This window comes from Rhinichthys klamathensis, unplaced genomic scaffold (genome assembly GCF_029890125.1).
Source record: "Rhinichthys klamathensis goyatoka isolate OS25496 unplaced genomic scaffold, OSU_Roscu_1.1 h1tg000436l_1, whole genome shotgun sequence".
NCBI classification, from domain to species: Eukaryota; Metazoa; Chordata; class Actinopteri; order Cypriniformes; family Leuciscidae; genus Rhinichthys; species Rhinichthys klamathensis.
In genome coordinates this window covers 52,106-71,704 of record NW_026606932.1, presented here as the reverse complement: position 1 = coordinate 71,704, position 19,599 = coordinate 52,106, and the positions used below count along the sequence as shown (strand labels likewise).

General features: G+C 40.3%; 1 protein-coding gene across 2 annotated transcripts in view; it reads right to left on the bottom strand.

Moving 5' to 3' along the window:
* otogl (otogelin-like) overlaps positions 1 to 19,599 on the bottom strand; it is a 70,635-nt gene that overhangs the window by 50,231 nt on the left and 805 nt on the right. For both annotated transcript variants that reach the window (XM_056235960.1, XM_056235962.1), the window contains exons 2-21: positions 19,327 to 19,369; positions 18,933 to 18,978; positions 16,826 to 16,904; positions 14,923 to 15,015; positions 13,144 to 13,298; positions 12,918 to 13,039; positions 8,006 to 8,211; positions 7,637 to 7,761; positions 6,319 to 6,425; positions 4,721 to 4,827; positions 4,517 to 4,642; positions 4,198 to 4,306; positions 3,990 to 4,036; positions 3,556 to 3,701; positions 3,347 to 3,479; positions 1,711 to 1,888; positions 1,464 to 1,588; positions 1,111 to 1,320; positions 853 to 1,018; positions 672 to 746 (exon numbers count right to left, since the gene is read on the bottom strand). In XM_056235960.1, coding sequence (XP_056091935.1) covers positions 672 to 746; positions 853 to 1,018; positions 1,111 to 1,320; positions 1,464 to 1,588; positions 1,711 to 1,888; positions 3,347 to 3,479; positions 3,556 to 3,701; positions 3,990 to 4,036; positions 4,198 to 4,306; positions 4,517 to 4,642; positions 4,721 to 4,827; positions 6,319 to 6,425; positions 7,637 to 7,761; positions 8,006 to 8,211; positions 12,918 to 13,039; positions 13,144 to 13,298; positions 14,923 to 15,015; positions 16,826 to 16,904; positions 18,933 to 18,978; positions 19,327 to 19,369 — 2,398 coding nt within the window. The remainder of the gene's footprint in view (positions 1 to 671; positions 747 to 852; positions 1,019 to 1,110; positions 1,321 to 1,463; positions 1,589 to 1,710; positions 1,889 to 3,346; positions 3,480 to 3,555; positions 3,702 to 3,989; positions 4,037 to 4,197; positions 4,307 to 4,516; positions 4,643 to 4,720; positions 4,828 to 6,318; positions 6,426 to 7,636; positions 7,762 to 8,005; positions 8,212 to 12,917; positions 13,040 to 13,143; positions 13,299 to 14,922; positions 15,016 to 16,825; positions 16,905 to 18,932; positions 18,979 to 19,326; positions 19,370 to 19,599) is intronic.

The window sequence follows — 19,599 nt, the reverse complement described above, 5'->3', positions numbered from 1 at the left end:
TCATCATCATTACTATTGTACACCCCAATACATGTGACGTGATTTGAAATTGAATGCTAATTGTTTCAAAAGACGTGCTGTAAAATAATGCATTGTGATAGGTCATTTCGGCTCCACGTCGGAGAAGTTTATCTTCTTTGCCGTCTTCCGTGTGTCCATGGCGTAAAATGAGGGCGTGGGGGAAGCGGAGACTTGAATATATAGGGGCGTGTTATTCTAATGATGATCGTTTTCAGCCGCGGGATTTATCAAGGGCAGGTATTGCGTACACCTGGATTTCAAACGTACGCACAGCTTCATAAATCAGGCGGTGAGAGGAGTGCAAGCATAATCTTACGCCAACATATACGCCCGTTTCTACGCAAGAATGATAAATGAGGGCCATTGTCTTTTGTCTATTATGTAAATTGTGTATTTTTATATATTTTTATTATCGGTCTTGTCGCTGTCATTCTGTCTGTGCTGTGGAAGCTTCTGTCACTAAGACAAATTCCCCGTATGTGTATACATACTTGGCAATAAAGCTAATTCTGATTCTGATTGAAAGTCTTTACTGTCACTTTTGATCAATTGGGAAAGTTATTGTATAATGTATCAGACCATGCAAACCTACTTGTAGCTATAAATCTGTACGTGTTTGACAACAAAATCCTCCATGTCCACACACTCACCATGGCCCAGATGAACTGAAGGACACTTCACCAGGCTGAAACACCGAACCCATGAAGTAACAGTGACACTGGGAGCTGAAATTAAACCCAAGACAGTTAAAAAAAGGAAAAATATGTCCATTTATATGCTAGTGTTCAGACATTACAAGGTGGTATTGGTGTTTGGTGTATTCAGACGTACAGCAGCACACAGCGCTGGCGAGTGTGGTCGTAGAATGATCCCTCATTGCAGCTGCATCCTTCAGCACAGTCACCATCACACACTTCAGCACTGCTAATTGACTGACATGTCCTCCCGCATGCTGATGTGCACGGGTGATACATCATCCCACCTAAACACACCATACCTACCCACACACGCATAGACAAATTACTTCCTAAACATACTCATGTAATAGATAGTTGTAAAGACAAGTACATGTAAGGATGACCAACGAACCGCACTCAGAGACATGCGCTCTGAAGTTGATGGTGATGTGATGCTTGCTGCAGATGTATGCATAGTGGGACAAAGCAGTGCAGAGGCAGATGCTGCCACATCGACAGGCCTGGTAGCGGCACTGCTGGTGGTACACGCTGGGACTAACATATGCATGGCACGCCGCAAACACTTCCTCCACTAGCACATCACACTGGGCAGCATAAAACACTGAAACAAAACACCTTTTCAGCATCATGCATGAATTTCTAGAAATCCTGCATTGCATTTGTTTTGGAGGCTACAGAGTGTGCATTTTTCTCTTTTTTTGTACCTGATTCTTTGGACAAGCAAAAAAGGATTAACATATATACCATTTTGTTGGTTCATTTCACAGGGGTCGATAATGGGTATGTTGACGGGGCTAATGCACGCTGAAGACACTTTCCAGGCGTTGACGTGTAGCTGTGGAGTTCCTTCAATCATGCCTGCAGGAGAACTGGAGAGTAAAAACACAGTTACTTTGTTCTTCACACAAGTCCAAGAACTACATAATGATACTGAGAGACATTTAAAATGTTTTGCAGAAAGAAATTCAGAGGATCAGTCTCCGTTTCTCACAGGAAATCATCCCGTAGGTTTCCGTTGAGAGTCCCGCAGAGGCCAAGAGTGGAGCCCATCCAGGTGCTGTCCAACTGAAGGTAGATTCGTCCACCCTGCCAATCATACTGAAACCTCAGGCCAAAGACAGATCGCAGACCCACAAACAGAGACGTCAACCGACGCACGTTCACCATGTCTAATAAACAAACAGAAATAAAGAAATAGGAAATACATTTTAATCAAATTTATTCAAATTGTATTTCTTTTTTATTCAAATGTATTCTAATTTTATTTCTTTTAATTATTATCTATGTAGTAGACACACTTTTATTACTACTTAGGTAGCAGAAATATTTTAATAGGCAATTGCAATATTTTTGGTTACATATACAGTATATGTATATTTTAACTCAGGGGTCTCAAACTCGCGGCCCGCGGGCCATTTGCGGCCCGCGGGGTGATATTTTGTGGCCCCCTACTTGACATTAAAGTTTAATGTTAGTGCGGCCCGTCGTTGCGTGTGCCGCGTAAAAAAAAAAAAAAAAAAAAAAGTATCCCTTATGAGCTACCATAGATAGTCTCGTGACAGCTTACGGAGGGTTTGTTGTCAATAGTTGTCATAGACAACCGCGAAGTACAAACATACTGCGCCTGGAAAAAATGAGCGCGTCGCTTCAATTATGAGCGCGCTTGCCGCGCGCCTACATTTGAAATTACGAACTTGAGCGCGCAAAATATGTGAGCGCGATATGTGAACGGCCCCTTGGCGAGCTGCCACCAATCAGGCCACGAGCTACTGGTAGCTCGCGAGCGACGTGTTGGAGAGAGACACTGCTCTAAAACAATGTGAGAATAATCACTTTGAGCTTGTAATATGTGTCCAACAGGTTGATAAGAAGGTTTGCTTTGATTTGTGCAGTCAGTAATTTGAGACACTATACAAAGAATTCAATAAGACGGGCAGACATGACTGCAAATATTTGTATTTCAAAAGCAATAATTGTTTTTCTAAGTATAATAAAAGGAAATGTGCCTTCCAAAAAAAACATTCAATATCATTAATGTGTTGTATAAAGAAAATAAAAAGGACATAAGCAAATATAAATATCACAAATATGTGTTATAGACAAAGAAAGTTTGTAAAATGAACTTCAACTGTCAGAAGGACAGCTCATGAAGAACCAATCATGTACAGAAAGGAATGTTCAAATTCAGAGGAACAGTTCAGAAGAAACGTTAATAATAAAGATTGAGAAGATTGGATCAGTTGTGCTCCTTTTTTGGAATACTTGAATACTATTTTTTTGTGGAATACTTGATGCGGCCCAGCCTGACCCAGACTCTACCTCTAGCGGCCCCCAGTTAATTTGAGTTTGAGACCCCTGTTTTAACTCATTTAACTCTCATATTACATTTATTACTGCATTTCTAGGTTCAGCATTTAAACTGGAAATGTGAAATAAAGCATAATGACTCATAGTAAAAATGAGAAAATTAGATTAGGACTTGTTTTAGTTTACGAAAACTAGGACTGTCCCTCAGTCTTGTTTTCATTTGCAGCAAATTAAATATGGCATCTACCTTGACTAAGTTATAAGAAACATTTTCTATTAAACGGCCCAGTGCTGATGTAAAACTGAGAACCTGTTCTTACCATCTGAGTAAGGCAAATTGACAGCCATACTAGCCCCAATGACAACTTCCCCCTCTCTTGTGAGAGTGAGCTGTCTGCTGACATCTTCATCCACCACCAGAGCCACTGAGTGGATGCACGAGTGTTCCTGAGACTGAGAGACGAGAGCCACAATTAAACACACACAAGACATCTCTGAACACACACATTTCCAGACGTACTCTTTTTACCTCTCCACAGGCAGTGTACTGTAGTGTGACAGTAAACTTGGTGCTGCCACGGCTCTTCACTAGCACATACTGGCAAGAGCCCATGTGCATGAAGATCCGCCCATCGAATGTTGTCACATGCGTGTCACCCATTACTGTGCATTCCGCTAGAGGTTGAAAAAATCATATTATTCTAAAATAATCTTTGAATACACACTCATTTTGTAAGTTACAGAGCTCGTAAGGAGACATGGTGATGAAAAAATTAGATGGCAGGAAAATTGATATTTAAATGCTTTTGCATTTGCTCGCAGAATAATGTGCGTTCGCTAGCAAACCTTGAGTAACTTTGTGTTTGCTCGCAAAACTTATATTCAGCCAAGAAACTTTGCGTTAAACTTAAATAAAATACAAAAATGCATTATGTAAAACTGTACGATACAAAGGTTATTTACCAGTGCAATTGTTTTCAGTGCAGTTCCACACTCCTCCCATACAGACACTGAAAATGTAATTCACATTAGATGGATTCACTCATGAATTCAACACATTTGATAAGGAACCGGGTTTTCTATTGTCAGCTACTGTGATTATCAACTGGTTAAAAATGGGAGAAACATATGTTTTATTTAGTGTTTTAGGTGAAAATTGGATGTTTCTAACCAGACACTGCAGCCCTGCTCCAATACATGACCCAGAGGATATGCTGTACCATGGTACACACAAGGGCACTGAGAGACTGCAATACAGGTGCCATTCTGCAAAATCAGACCTGAGAGCGGCCATACAGAAAGAGAAGCCATGAGTGAAACCAGTCAGCTGTAGTCATAAAAATCATACAAAAATTTAAATAATCAATAAATCACTGCAACATGCATTCTGAATTGCCCAAAAGGGCTCATTTGCATTCTCCTCATAATAGCAAACATTCAGGAAAATTAATAATTACACCCCCATTTAAGCATCTGATTATCAGTCTCACCATCTGGGCAGTAGCATCCATCCAGACAGTGTAGATTGGTGCCCAAGCACTCCTTCTCAAAAGTGCATGTTGGCGGGCAGCAGCTGATACAGTCTCTGTGGACAAAACTTTCCTCACATCCGTCCGCTGAAACGCAAACATATCACATAACAAGCTGCAAAGTTTATGCCATATGTTATCTTCATGACAAGAAAGCTGACTAACCGCATGTAGGAAAACTGTCCCTCCATTCTCTGACGGGGTAGCCCACATGAGAACAAGCCCTGGTGTACTCAACCAAAGTCCGACAAAAGGTCTCCTCGTCATCTGATCTGGAAATAAAAAACATTTAAATGTTAATAAACACAAAAGAGCCAAAAATACAAATAGTTTAAGAAAGAAGATGGAGGGAAAAGTCAATAGTAAAGAAATCTCTTTTAGTATGGTGATATAAGACTGAATGAAACTGTAAGAGCAGTACAGCTGCAAGTTCAACTTGCTCCTGCAATCTGATACTCTTACTACCTCTTCAGTCAACAGTTGAGTCTGAAATTGTTCATAAACTCCAGCAGCTATTTCATCACTGTAATCAATACACACACACACTAGTACTAGTGCAAGCATAATTACATGCATGCACACATACATATAGGCTACATATGTTCACCGACATTCTTTCTGCAGCTTTTGCTATATTCAAGATATTTTCATTACTATAATTAACATAATCCTGTTGGAATTGGGAGGTGTAGAATGCAGGAAAGAGGCTAGGGAGAAAAAAACATTCAAGAAGGGAGAGGAAGAGAGAGAGAAAGACTACTTAAAATCCTAAATGCAATAAACAGAAATGTTCCATATTGACATTAGCACAAAAGTTAATATCACATTATACTGAAAGTATTCTACAATTAGTCATCTGATTTTTTAATTTCATTATGTACATTTTGTACAACTAACTATACTCCCACATTTTTAAGCAAATAATTGAAAAAGATCAAACTACAACATTTCCAATGAATTTTAGTTCTAAGACAACTGATCTTAAGATTTTAGTTATCAAAACATTGCTGTAAATAAAATAAGGTTTGTTAATGTTAACTGAAACTATTAAACATTTTTGTCTATTTATTTTTTAATTAACATTTTTGTTAATAAAATATAAATATTAGATTAAATAATTGAATAACTGAAATAAATACGTTTAGGCTGAAGTATTTTATTACTAATTACTAAAACTAAAAACAGAAATAAAAATAAAGCTGAAGAGAAATATATATATATATATATATATATATATATATATATATATATATATATATATATATATATATATATATATATATATATATATATATATATATATATATATATATACAAAAACCTAATAAAAATGACAAAAAGCACAAAATTACTAAAACTAAATTTAGAACTGAAAATATATTTAAAAATGTATATAATTCAAAATATTAATTTATTACTAATCCTAATTAATACTAATTACTTTATTACTATTACTAATTAATTTATTACTAACCCTAACCCTATACTATAATAGTATATAAATAACACTAATTTAGATTATATGAAACCATTCTAAGGTGCTTAGTTGATCTCTCAGTATGGCCAAACTGGTTAGACTAGTCAATTTAAATGGTTTTAGAGTGGTTTTGAGACCAGCTAGCCAACCAGCTTAACACTCATTTGGACAGACTGAGAGGCCCGTTAGAATAGCTTAATCCAGCTAAGATCAGCAAAAGTTTTTTTTTACAGCAGGCTTCAACTTCAGTTACACCATTTAGACAAAAGCACCACACTTGACTTACACACACATGTCCGAAACACAACTGGCAACAAATGGATTTGGGTCAATGTTCTCATGGCAGGAGATGAAAGGAAAGAAAAGCAATGCACTGCACTTCTCAATGGCATCCTGCTCAGATAACACACAAAAAAGAAAAGTTGCTAAAACAGGTTTTAAGGTGGATAACCAAAAATACCCTGCATGCAATTTTCACATTTTACAGAATGCACACTCACACTTAAGCATGTATGACTTCTCTTAAAGGGGTCATATAATGCCATTTTTGTACAAGCTAATATGATTCTTTAGGGTCTAAATTAAAAGTTTGTAATATACTTTAATTAAAAATTCTCATTAGTATTGTAAGAAAACACTTATTTTACCTGGTCAAAAACAGCTCTGTTTTCAGCACGCCGTTTCAGTGCATATGACTTTAAATGATAATGAGCTTCGCTCACTCCGCCCATCTATTCTGTTCATTATAAACGTGGGATTATGAATTATATTGAGAACATCGTACATAGAAAACATGCCGTAATGTACCCTGAGTGTAAACCTTAGACGCATCCATCGTGAAGCGTGCAAGCGATTTGCAAAGATTAATATAAATATTAATATAAAGGTTAATAAAACGTGCACTCACTTCAGTTCTTCTGGAGGTTCAGCAGGGACACGAATAGTTGGTACCGATCCTTTCTTCATGAGCAGCTTCTTAGCAAAACCAGCTTTATACTGACCCTCCTTTATAAAGCAGTCTGGTGAGAAATGATTCGCGCAAACATGAAAGCATTGACGCTGCTCGTGGGGAATATTCCCTTCGAAAACAAAACTCAGCCACTGCGTCTTCAGCGGTTCGGATTTAGGAACATCAAAATGACTGTGTTCGTTATTACACCCAAGAACAGAACACCACAATCGCTTAGACGCCATTCTGCTCATAGACAGTGCTCCAGCGTTTAAACAATGACCGCGCCGGTCCGCGCGGACTATGATTGACAGCTCGCTCACGAGCGAGGGCGGGTCTGTGTTGAAACGCTGCTGTCAATCAACAATCGCGGGAGGGGCGTCCGACCGTGTGACGTCACACGGTCGAACGGCTCGATTTGAGGCAGGGGAAAACATATAAGGAGATTAAAACAAAAATACTGGATGGATTTTTATCATTAAATGATGACTGTGTACAGGCACTGCCAACACACATTTCAGTACAATCAACTTGTAAAAGTGCATGACTGCATGTATCATTATATGACCCCATTAAACACTTGTTTTAAACTATCATACATAATAAGACCCATTTAGCTCAGTTCAAACCCAGAATGCAGTGTGTACAAGCGTACATCCATATCGGACTCAGATGAGCATGGTCCAGGGAAATCATCATCAACCTGAGGACAGGGTCTCTCCTGGGGCAAATCTACTGCCCAGCTGTTCCCAAATTCAGCAATATCGTCAGAGACTACACCTGAAGATGCAAAATGCAAAGCAATAAAGTCACCGTAATAGATTTGCAGGAAATTCAATTTTAGCACTGTTTCTTGAGAATTAAACTGTCCCTAAAATGTTACAACTCATCTCTAAATAGAAAACACTGGGCCAGGCCAGGTGTGTCCAGACTGAGTATGCAGCTCTGCTCAGCTTTGATATAATTGTCCTGAATTTGCTGCTGACTGAGATGATAAGTGTGTGTACAGGCCTGTTTGTCTCACCGTGGCTGCTGCTGAGATCATCCGATCCGTCATCATTATAGTTTCCACACAGACCACAAGGCCTTCCTTTGTGTGCTTCGGTCATTTTGAGGTAGACTCCAGAGCTCCCGTCCCACGCCAGAGAGAAGCCAAACGTGCTCTTCACCAGGATGTAGTCAGCCAACCGCTCAATGAAAACATTACGGACTGTCTGTGGCAGACTCAGCCTGAAAACATGCACATGAAACAGACAAATAACACAAAAATTTCAAAGGTTTCTAATGTTTTCTGACAAACCAAACACATCAAACAGAGTTATTTATCCCTCCGTCAGTAGATTTATTAATTCGTTTTTTCATTAATTCATCAAAGATTCACAACACATTTGGGGTCAGTAAGATTTTTTAATGGCTTCAAAATAAGTCTCTTATGCTCACCAAGGCTGCATTTATTTGATCAAAACATTTATATTTTATAATATCATTATACAATATAAATAACTGTTTTCTATTTTTATTGATTTTAAAGTGTAATTCATTCCTGTAAAGGCAAAGCTGAATTTTCAGCATCATTACTCCAGTCTTCACTCTCACATGCTCCTTTAGAAATCATTCTCATATGCCAATTTTCTGCTCAAGAAACATTTCTCTGTTAAAAAAACTTGTGCTGCTTAATATTTTTGTGGAAACTGTAATATATTTTTAGGATTCTTTGATGAAAATAGAAGAACAGAACGTCTAGGTTACTAATGTAACCACCGTTCCCTGAAGGAGGGAATGGAGAAGGTATGTCAGAACTGAACTGACGGATTGGGATTTGTTTGAGAGCCCAATCACCTTCGAGTGTAAACTAAATGAGCCAATAGACATTGGCGTGTGAGATTTGCATCGAGCACCCCACCCAGCAAAGCGGGTATATAAGGAAGCGCTCTTGCATCGCACATTCAAGTTTGCCACTGAGGAGCCGAGACGGTGTGTCCTGGCCGTTCAGCAGTGGTACAGCTATTGTGGCAACGGGACGTAACGTCTCTGTTCCCTCCTTCAGGGAACGGGGGTTACATTAGTAACCTAGACCTTCCCTATCAGTCAGTCACGTTCAACATTACGTCAGAACTGAACTGACGAATTGGGATCCCTACCAAAACGCCACAATTGCTGCCCCCTCCAGCACCCCGCGAAAGCCACCTAATTCCCCCATATCTGCTGGGGTGGAGAAAGGACAGGAATTAACGCAGAGAGAGTGTTGATCACTGGTGTTCCTTCTGAGCCACACAGTGAGACTATTGGATAACACTGGGAAAGCATACCTATGGAAAGGGATGCTACGGAGACCACATCCTGCCCGTAGGGAGGTAACGTGGAGATTACACATATGGACTGACCATTAGGGCAGAGCTACATATGGAAGGTCTCTGAGGTAGATTCAGCCTAGCTATGGTGAAGTTAATACCGAGCAGAGATGGAAGGGCAGGCTCTGCCAAGGGAAAGATATGGGCTCGCCGACAGGGAAGCCATACCGTAAAAGAATACACATGTGGGATCACCCGTAGGGGAAATACAACACATGGGCACCTAGTCTAGTATAAGGCATGTCCTTCTGGGCATACACACAAGTGCTAGACCTAGCGCCGGACGCCTCCGTAGCATCTGACTGCCGAAGGTGCTGGAGGAACTAGGAGGGGAGTGGCGCTGCAAGCGAGACACCCAGCGGGTCTCCAATGTTAATGGCTACTTGTGGCGAGTACACAGGAGGACACATGCTCTACTAAGGAGATTGTAAAACCTTTCAAACATGTTAGGTGTCGCCCAGCCCACAGCTCTACAAATGTATGCTAGTGAGGCGCCGTGCACAAATAATACTTCGAGAAGGCCACAGGAGGCTACACTTCGAGTGGAATGAGCCCTCACCCCAAGGGGGCACGGCTAGTCTTGGGCCGGATATGCCAAGACTATGGTGTCCACTATCCAGTGGGCCAACCTCTGCTTGGAGACAGCCTTTCCCTTCTGCTGGCCTCCATAACAGACCCTCTGTGTCCGGTCCACGTACAGGCGCAAAGCGCGAACAGGACAGAGCAAAGCGAGGGCTGGGTCTGCCTCCTCTGGGGGCAGCACTTGCAGGTTCACCACCTGATCCCTAAAAGGAGTGGTGGGAACCTTGGGCACGAATCGGCAACATACACTTGCCGATAGCGGCAACATACACTTTCAGGGTGGAGGGAGACAGCCCGATCAGACCTGTTCCGGGGGTCTTCTCGGTGAGAAGAACACTATTCAACAAACAGGTTCCACTTCAGAACGTAGGCACGCCTTTTAGAGGGTGCTCTTGCTGAAGTGATAGAGTCTACCACCGCTGGGGGTAGACCACCTAATTCCTCCGCCACAGAATGCCCCATCTCTGAGAAAGCAGGTCCTTCGCCAGGGAGGGGCTGTCGCGAGGAGCATTAATTCTGGGAACCAGGTCCGGTTGGGCCAGTATGGCACAACTAGCAAGACCTGCTCCTTGTCCTCCTTGACTTTGCTTAGTGTCAGTGCGAGAAGGCTCACTGGGGGAAACGCATACTTGTGTAGGCCCCGAGGCCAGCTGTGTGCCAGCGTATCGGTGCTGAGGGTCCCCTCGGTCAGGGAGTAAAACAACTGGCAGTGGGACGTGTCCGGAGAGGCAAACAGGTCTACCTGTGTGGCCCTGAAGCATCTCCAAATAAGCTGGACCGTTTGGGGGTGGAGTCGCTGTTCTCCTGGGAGCGTGGGCTGTTGTGAGAGCTCGCAACATGTGAATGTGAACGGCGCAAAGCGACCTCAGATGCTTCGGACTGCTTCCAGCAGAGGAGAAGATGGTGGGCGAGTTGCAACATGCAACAGGAGTGTAGACCACCCTGATGGTTTATGTACGCAACGGCCACAGTGTTGTCCGGTCGGACCAGTACATGCTTGCCCTGTAGTAGCGATTTGAAGCGGGGCAGCACAAGGTGTACTGCTAGCAACTGGAGGCAGTTGATGTGCCACTGCAGTCGAGGTCTTGTCCAGGAGCCTGTTGTTGAGACAACAACATGCCTGGACACTTGTTCTAGGGGAACTCCTGCCTGTAGAAATGTAATGTCTGACCACGGACTGAAGGTTTGGCGACAAGTCTGGGTGATTGCCTCCGAAAATGCGTCTCTGCGTCAACATTTTGAACGGGAGCTGAATCCATCCAGCACTGAGGTTAACTGGATGCCCCTGAACTTCGGGGGACGCAGGGTGAACCGAATCGCTTTGCGGAGTCTGATGGTCCGCATGAGCCAGCGAGATGCCCTGGGAAGCACTATCCAGGCCTCCAGAGACAGTGCAAGCGGGGTCAGAGGGACTACAGACGTACCTGCAGTGGGGCAGCGAGGTGGAGCACAGGGGCCTGACCCAGAAGGCCCAGCGTCCCGGAGTGGGGACAGAAATAAAACTCAACCAAGTATTCTCTGCTCAGCCCTCCTTTGGGGGAAGGAGTGGTGCAGTCACCATCTCCTGAAGAACTGCTCCCTCCATACCTGGGTCGCCCAGGGGGGCACCCTCACCGACAAGCAAACGGGGGGATGCAGCCGGCGGTGGGGTGGAGACAGCAGCGGGCCGCTGGGGCAGGATGTGCTTAACCCTTTAGAACCGGCTGTGTCGTCGCCGACACAGACCAGCAAGCTGTATTCATTGTACCGTAACTCTTCAACTGTTCGCACTATCAAAACCATTCAAATTCCCCCTGTCAGTAGACAACATGCGCTTTTCTGCAATATACGGCTTATTACGCAAATGACAGCAGCAAATGACAGCAGCTTTCTGGCAGAGCGGGAAGGAAGGATTTGAACAGAGAGATACGAAGCGCGGCAGGTTAGAAGTGTTTTGGATTGCATAAAATAGTAAAAGAAACTAACAAATACATCGCGAAAGAAGTGGTAGACAGCAGAAGAGGGGATTGGGATGATTTTTAATTAAACTTGGGAGGCGGATGGTCGTTACTCTTTCACGTATCTTTACATGTGGTGTATGCATGTGTATGTGTGCGTGCCTATGAATGGACGCATTTGTCTGTGTGCGTGTATGAAAAAAAGTGTCCTAAATGAAAACTGTGCAACCCAATGTCACAAAAAAGACTTGTATCTGATGTATTATACTTCATTTTTCAACTTTAAAGTGTTAGTTCCTTTCGTTTGTGATTTTTCTGTTTTTTTCCTAAATAAAAATCAGAAAATTTATTCTCGTTTTTAAATTTTTTTGTCTATTTAAATTCTATTTACAAACTCACCACACACAATAATGGTCAATAACTGTAATTTGTTGAAAGCTAATCTTTTTCTGAAAAAGATGACACCTTGCACATGAAGATAGCACATTATTTTAGAATTTTACAGTAAAAAAATCAAAATGTGTGAAAAACACCTATTTTAGCTTTAGGTTCTAAAGGGTTAATCGCCTCCGTCTGCTTCTGTGCAGCCGAGAACTGCTGGGCGAAGTTCTCTAAGTGCTTTAAGCCCACGTGAGGCAGTGATCGTGACTGTCAGACGGAGCCATGAAACGACCGCATCCATAAACACACGGGTGGAATGACATCTTTAATAAGACGCAACATCACACCCGTGCTTGCTCTTTTAGGGAAAAAAGCTATTTTTAGAGTTGAAGTGCAGAACACTCGTACAGATGATTGAAGAGCAGAATCGACGAATCACTTGGCTCCGAAGCAAAATCTTGAATGTGCGATGCAAACGCGCTCCATTGGCTCGTTTAGTTAACACTTGAAGGTGATTGGGCTCTCAGGTGAGATCTCAATTCGTCAGCTCAGTTCTGACGCAACATCGAACGTAACTGACTGATAGGGAACTGCATTTATTTAAAATAGAATATTTTTAAATGTCTTTACTATCACTTTTATAAAATTTAATTTGAAAAAATACAATTATTCATTTAGAACTCACCTATGTCCATCCTTGAGCACCTGATAACCCCTAATATAGATTTCCTCTTCATTTGGGAAGAACAGACTCAGACTACGTGGACATGAATACACTGAACCTCTACATGAACGACTGTTATGAACCTGCCAAAGAGAAATAAACTTGCAATGCAGGTATCAAAAGAAAATTGTACATAGGAAACAGACCTGTGTTCTATTGCAGAAATTCTGGTGTAGCTGTAACTTACCCACACCGTATACTGGGGCTCTGTGGAATGGCAGTCTTTGGCCAGGATATATGAACAGGTTCCAGGGAAGTAGTAAAACATTCCATCAAAGGTCTCAAAATGATGCTGACCCCACGAACGGCAAATCCCATCCCTATCCTGACCATGGTTGGGAACTGATACAAAAAATACAACATTAAAAACCTATACAAAAAAGCACTGTGGCAGGTCCATAAGACGTGATAGTAGATGGTGAAAAATTAAAATACCATAGAATTATGGGACTGAATGATAAAAAAATATGTCCACTAAACTTCAAAGATTTGGGGTCAGTAAGACTTTTAAATGTTTTTGACAGAAGTCTCTTATGCTCTCCTAGACGTATATTTTGATAAAAAATATAGTACAAACAGTAAAACTGTGAAATATTATTACAATTTAAAATATTTTTTCTATTTGAATACATTTCAAAATGTAATTTATTCCTTTGATGCAAAGCTGATTTTTCAGCTTCATTACTCCAGTCTTCAGTGTCAAATGATCCTTCAGAAATCATTCTTGTATGCTAATTTGATGCTCAAGAAAAATGTCATATTACTATCAATGTTGAAAATGCTGATTAATATCTTTATGGAAACCATAATAATTTTTTTCAGGATTCTTTGATGAATAGAAAGTTCAAAAGAACAGCATTTATTTTAAATAGAAATTTCTCGTAACATAATAAATGTCTTTGCTGTCATTTTTGATCAATTTAATACATCCTCACTTTGTACTAATTTATTTATGGTCTTATTAATTCTACCAATGGTCTTATTTGAATGGTAGTTAACATGGTATTTCAAATAATACATGGTGCATGGGGATATGCCCAAAAACCATTAGTATCAATGTAACTCTTGTTACTTTTTTTGTTAGTGATTATTAAACCATTTACAGTAACTCAATATTTGTGCCCCATGTAATCAATTCCCGGTTGGGCATGTAATCAGTATGGCTTATATCAATACAGTATATGCAGGAACCTGTTATTGTGTTGGTCACACCAGCTGCCTCGCTTTTTCAGTGCCTGGTTAATTAAACATACATACAGAAGCTCTTTGTGGCAAGCAATATATTCCCAGCACATCTGTAATCCAATGCTACCAAATGAAGTAAGACATAGTCACATAGATTATCTGGAACCAGTGAGCAATGCCATTTGATTTCTAGTAATTAAATTCAGGGTTCTTTCATCCACGTTTAATGGTCAGCACTGGCTGGCAGATGATAATATCAGACCACTATAATTAAATAGAAGCAAGCTTCATTTTGAATTTAATATAACCTGTGTGTGTGTGTGTGTGTGTGTGTGTGTGTGTGTGTGTGTGTGTGTGTGTGTGTGTGTGTATATATGTGTGTGTGTGTGTGTGTGTGTGTGTGTGTGTGTGTGTGTGTGTGTGTACATGTTTTTCTATCCCGGTGGGGACTTAAACCTGAATGCACAGACTCATGGGGACTCGTGTCACTGTGGGGACCTAAATTGAGGTCCCCATGGGTAAACACGCTTATAAATCATACAGAATAAATTTTTTTGAAAATGTAAAAATGCAGAATGTTTCCTGTGATGGGTAGGTTTAGGGATAGGGGCAATGTAAGGGGACAGAATATACAGTTTGTACAGTATAAAAACCATTACGTCTATGGAGAGTCCAGACATGTGTGTGTGTGTGTGTGTGTGTGTGTCTGCGTGTGTCTGTGTGTGTGTCTGCGTGTGTCTGTGTGTGTGTGTGTGTGTGTGTGTGTGTGTGTCTGTCTTACTGATTTGACAGCGTTCCCCGAGACCCTGGAACTGAGCACAATCACAGCGTCCTTCCTCCTGGCACCAGCCCCCATTAAGACACCCACAATATTCTACAACACACACAAACACAAAAGGCAAATTTCACTAAGTATTACTAATAAAGCAAGTGAAAACTTAAAAGTATGGGGCCAAGCACTGAAGTAGCACACCCCCAATGTTTTTGTCCGGACATATTTTTGATTTTCCTTTGCCTGGGAGTCTAAAGGTCAATTCACACTGCACCAACAGACGCCGAATACTTCGTCAGGTTTTGGTCGGTTTAATGCGTCACCTCTGTCGGCGTCCGCGTGTTGGTCGCGTCTATCGGTGCAGTGTGAATCACCTTAAAGAAACCCATAGAACCATATAGTTGGTTTTAAATAGTTCTTTGGGTTCTTCTGCTCAAAGCATCCAGAGCCACCCACCAATCCTTATCAAAGTTGTCTCTAGATGATCTTTTTGTATCCCATGACATGGGGTTATTTTATTATTTTATAATGTTTCCTGGGTTGCCCTTATAATGTTAGTATGTTTTTTAGATCAAAAATAGTCATAATTTAGAAACAAAAGGCATTTTTCCTTGCCTGATTTTAGCCTCTGATTTGAACGCTCGGTTTGAAGGGGCGTGTCTGCTGTGGGATTCAGTGTAACCGCGGCCACTGCTGTGATTGGCTGACATGCTTGCATATGAAATAGCTACGTATTACATGTGAAACTCTCTCGAATACTTTTACTACAGCTATTATACGTTTTTACTATTACAGCTATCGAGATTAACGAATCGTGAGAAGTTTTTAAAGTATTTAGATCTATTCCCATCACATAAAATGTTTCCGTGATGAGCATTGACAAGCAGATGACAGTCTGTTGATCGCGAGAATGAAGATCTTATCATTGCAACGCAGTTTCTACACACTCTCTAATGCTTTCACCAATGCAAACACGATGATGTACAGTAAGAGCTTCGTTGTGCAGTGTAACGTGCGTCATTGATTTCATAACGAGTTGTCCAGATAAACTCGCGCTGTGTGGAAAGATTGTTCTTTGATTGCTTTCTGTATATAATTTGTTCACAATTTAAATACGATTATTTTCATCCTAAAGAAACGATGTGAAGTTGATATTTTAGTCACTGGCTTGACTTACTGATGCATAAACAGTATTGAACGATTTTGAGAGAAAGATTACCTGTCTGAACTTGAACAATTAGGCTACACATCAGAAATTGTTGCTTGGTAGCTCGATCGATTTATTTTCAGACGTTCATCGAGGCCAGCTCTGTATTGGCCCAAGTTGAGGAAACAGTCGTCGGTGAAAGGTTTGGACCATACAAAACTTTGGGAAGTTGTGTCGGCGCATTTCAAGAGAAAATAAAATTAACCCATTGTTTCTTCAGAGGCTCGGATGAAGGAACTAAAAAATACTTTTGTGTTCATTTGTACATCCGAACACTGATCAACTGCCATGCTTCGCTCGTTTGCAAGCCATGATATCTCTCGAGGAAAAACTAAAATCGCGCTCGCGTGTTTGTACTTCCTAGCTCATTTTCTCATGGCCGAGCCAAATTCTCTAGGAGGGCAAACCAGAGAAAGGGGAGGTTACCTTTCCTCCGTATGACGTCATACGGAGGAGATTCAAGATCAGCCCGTCTGAGCTTTCATTTTCTCAAAGGCAGAGAAAGATAGCCAAAGCTCAGTTTACACCGATTGAAATTTCTAGCCACTGGGGGACCATAAACAGGCTAGGGGAACTCATATTAATGTTAAAAAAACCTCAGAAAGTGAAGATTTCATGTCCTGGGACCTTTAAAGGATAACTTAATTGATATTTCTAGCATCCAAGATCAAGTGAGACTTTATACTGTATATTTTTATGCAATACCTGTTGATGCATCTCTTGCTGTATAATTATGAAGAACTCTTCGAGGGAGAGCTGAATCAGAGAGCACTGCACTAAGGGTCTGCAGAGAGAAAAAAAAATGTATAGAGAATTAGCCAAGTATTTGGGTCTTACGAGCTACAGTGGCAACAGTACCATGTCTGGCCACTAAGCCATATTGGTGAACTTGTCTTGGCGTTCCCTCACATGGTTTAGTATGGAAGTAAAATAATGCCAAATGTTTTTGAAAAATAAAGCCTGTTGAATTGTACTACTTTGTACTACTTTATACACATTGCATTAACCCTGCTTGTATTTTAAATTTTTAATGCATTGTATTTTTAGGGCTTGCATTTTTATGGGCTGAAATTTAGCATGGTTGAATATTTAAGCTGTGAATATTTAAATTCAAAACATTTCAAACACATTTTCATTAGTAAAATTTCAATAATCCATATTCACCTTTCATATTTCACTTCCAAAATATTCAAACTGATTAAAAATACAACCTATAATATTCAACAGGCGGTTTTCAGTTCATTTTATTTCGCTTTGCAAATTCGCTTCCACAAATTCAGTGGTTCAAATTCGACAGTAAATTCAACATTGACATTCAGGAGCTGCAGGAAAAGCAGTAGATTACAGAGCATAATCTCCATCTGCTGTTAGTCGACCTCACCAGCAGGGGGTGGACGCGCGTGTTGTTGACGAAGACCAGAGCAACAGTTAGAGCAAGCCATTCATTCATAAAAACTCATTTACAATAATGTAAGTGTATTTGTGATTATGTCTGTTTTATGTGAAATTCAGTGTCTTCACGATTACTTTTCCTGTGTAGCCTACATGCATCTTTATCTACCGTGAACAAGATTATAATGTTATTCCCCCGATGCGGATGTACAGATCCAATGTTAAATTTGAGTTTGAAATATTTCCCCTTTATATTGCGGCGCTGTGCTGCATGCAGTACTAGGGTTTCCCTCAAGTCAGGATTCCCCTGCTGGACATATAAAACGCTTAATGTAGCTTAATGGACTAATACAGTGATATAAAAGACCAAACTCGCAGGCAAGCAGAAGGACTCAGAATATGAACTTAATGCGCAAAGTTTAATGCTGAGCGTTTCTCAGTGATACTGGCATAAAGTTGGCTTGACATTCGCACATTTAGGGACCGTCTCTAAAATTACACTTCAATAGCATTTGAAGAAAACAACTTACAGTCATAAAACCAACTGTAAAGTGTTCATGTATGTGTCAGGCATAATGTGCAATTTATACAAATAAATGGAAGTTTGCTATTGAAGTTAGAAACGTTTAGGCCTATAGGACTACCAATGTTACTTTAGAGACGGTCTGCATATATATACGGACCCAGATAATTATTTTACAAAAAACTTAATGCATGCTCACTTGTTGTAAATGAGTTTTAATGAATGAATGGCTTGCTCTAACTGTTGCTCTGGTCTTCGTCAACAACACGCACGTGCACCCCCTGCTGGTGAGGTCGACTAACAGCAGATGGAGATTATGCTCTGTAATCTACTGCTTTTCCTGCAGTTCCTGGATGTCAATGTTGAATTTACTGTCGAATTTGAACCACTGAATTTGTGGAAGCGAATTTGCAAAGCGAAATAAACTGAAAACCTCCTGTTGGATATTATAGGTTGTATTTTTAATCAGTTTGAATATTTTGGAAGTGAAATATGAAAGGTGAATATGGATTATTGAATTTTTACTGATGAAAATGTGTTTGAAATTTTTTGAATTTAAATACTCACAGCTTAAATATTCAACCATGCTAAATTTCAGCCCATAAAAAACAATGCATTAAAATACAAGCAGGGTTAATGCAATGCATATTTTTTTCAAGTAGTACAATTCAACAGGCTTTTTGTTTCAAAAACATTTGTCATTATTTTACTTCCATAGTTTTACCACTGCAGACATTTGGGAATGGAGCTTTCAGTGTCTGTAGCATTTGTGTAAACTCCACAAAGACAGCTTTGTCAGCACCGAGAGTGTATCTCAGTATTTGTGTGTGTGTGTGTGTGTGTGTGCGTGTGGTTACTCCACTCCGTCCCTTGTCACTTTCTCTTAGGTATACTCACCTCTTCACGGAAGAGATCCCGTTTCTGCCGCAGTGCATTAACCCTCCTTTTAAAAGTAGCACAAAGAGAGCAGTATTAAAAGTGCGGTGACTGTGAGACTAAAGGTTCAGAAACACTTAAGATGCCATACAGACACAGTCACGTTGATGGACTAAATGATTCTCAAGGAAATGGTTTAATGGTTACACAGCAAAACATTAGACCAAACACTTAACATCTTATCAGTGGTTACATAACTTGACACTGTCTCTCTACTTAAAAGCTCCATGTAATAATGGATGTTTGATAAAGTTCACCAGTTTTTAAAGGTACAATCAAACTGCAATCTATTAACACATTTGTAAAAGTCATGAAAGCGCCCAAACAAGAGGTTTAATACCTATAAAACACATACCTGGGGAGTTTATTTTCTGAGTTTGATTCCTGGCAAATAAATCCTGTCAAAAGTAAAATGATATCAATGTAAAATCAATCATATTTATAAACTTATCTTATTAACCAAGTTCAGTCTGTAAATATTGCATTAGATCAAAAAACGACTATGTTATTAAATAAACCATTGTATGCTATAACTACGTAGGTGAGCTGCTCCATCTTTAGTCTAATAGTCTTAGGATAAGATTTTGTAAATTGTAAGTAAACTGCACATTTTTTGAAGCTTAAGATT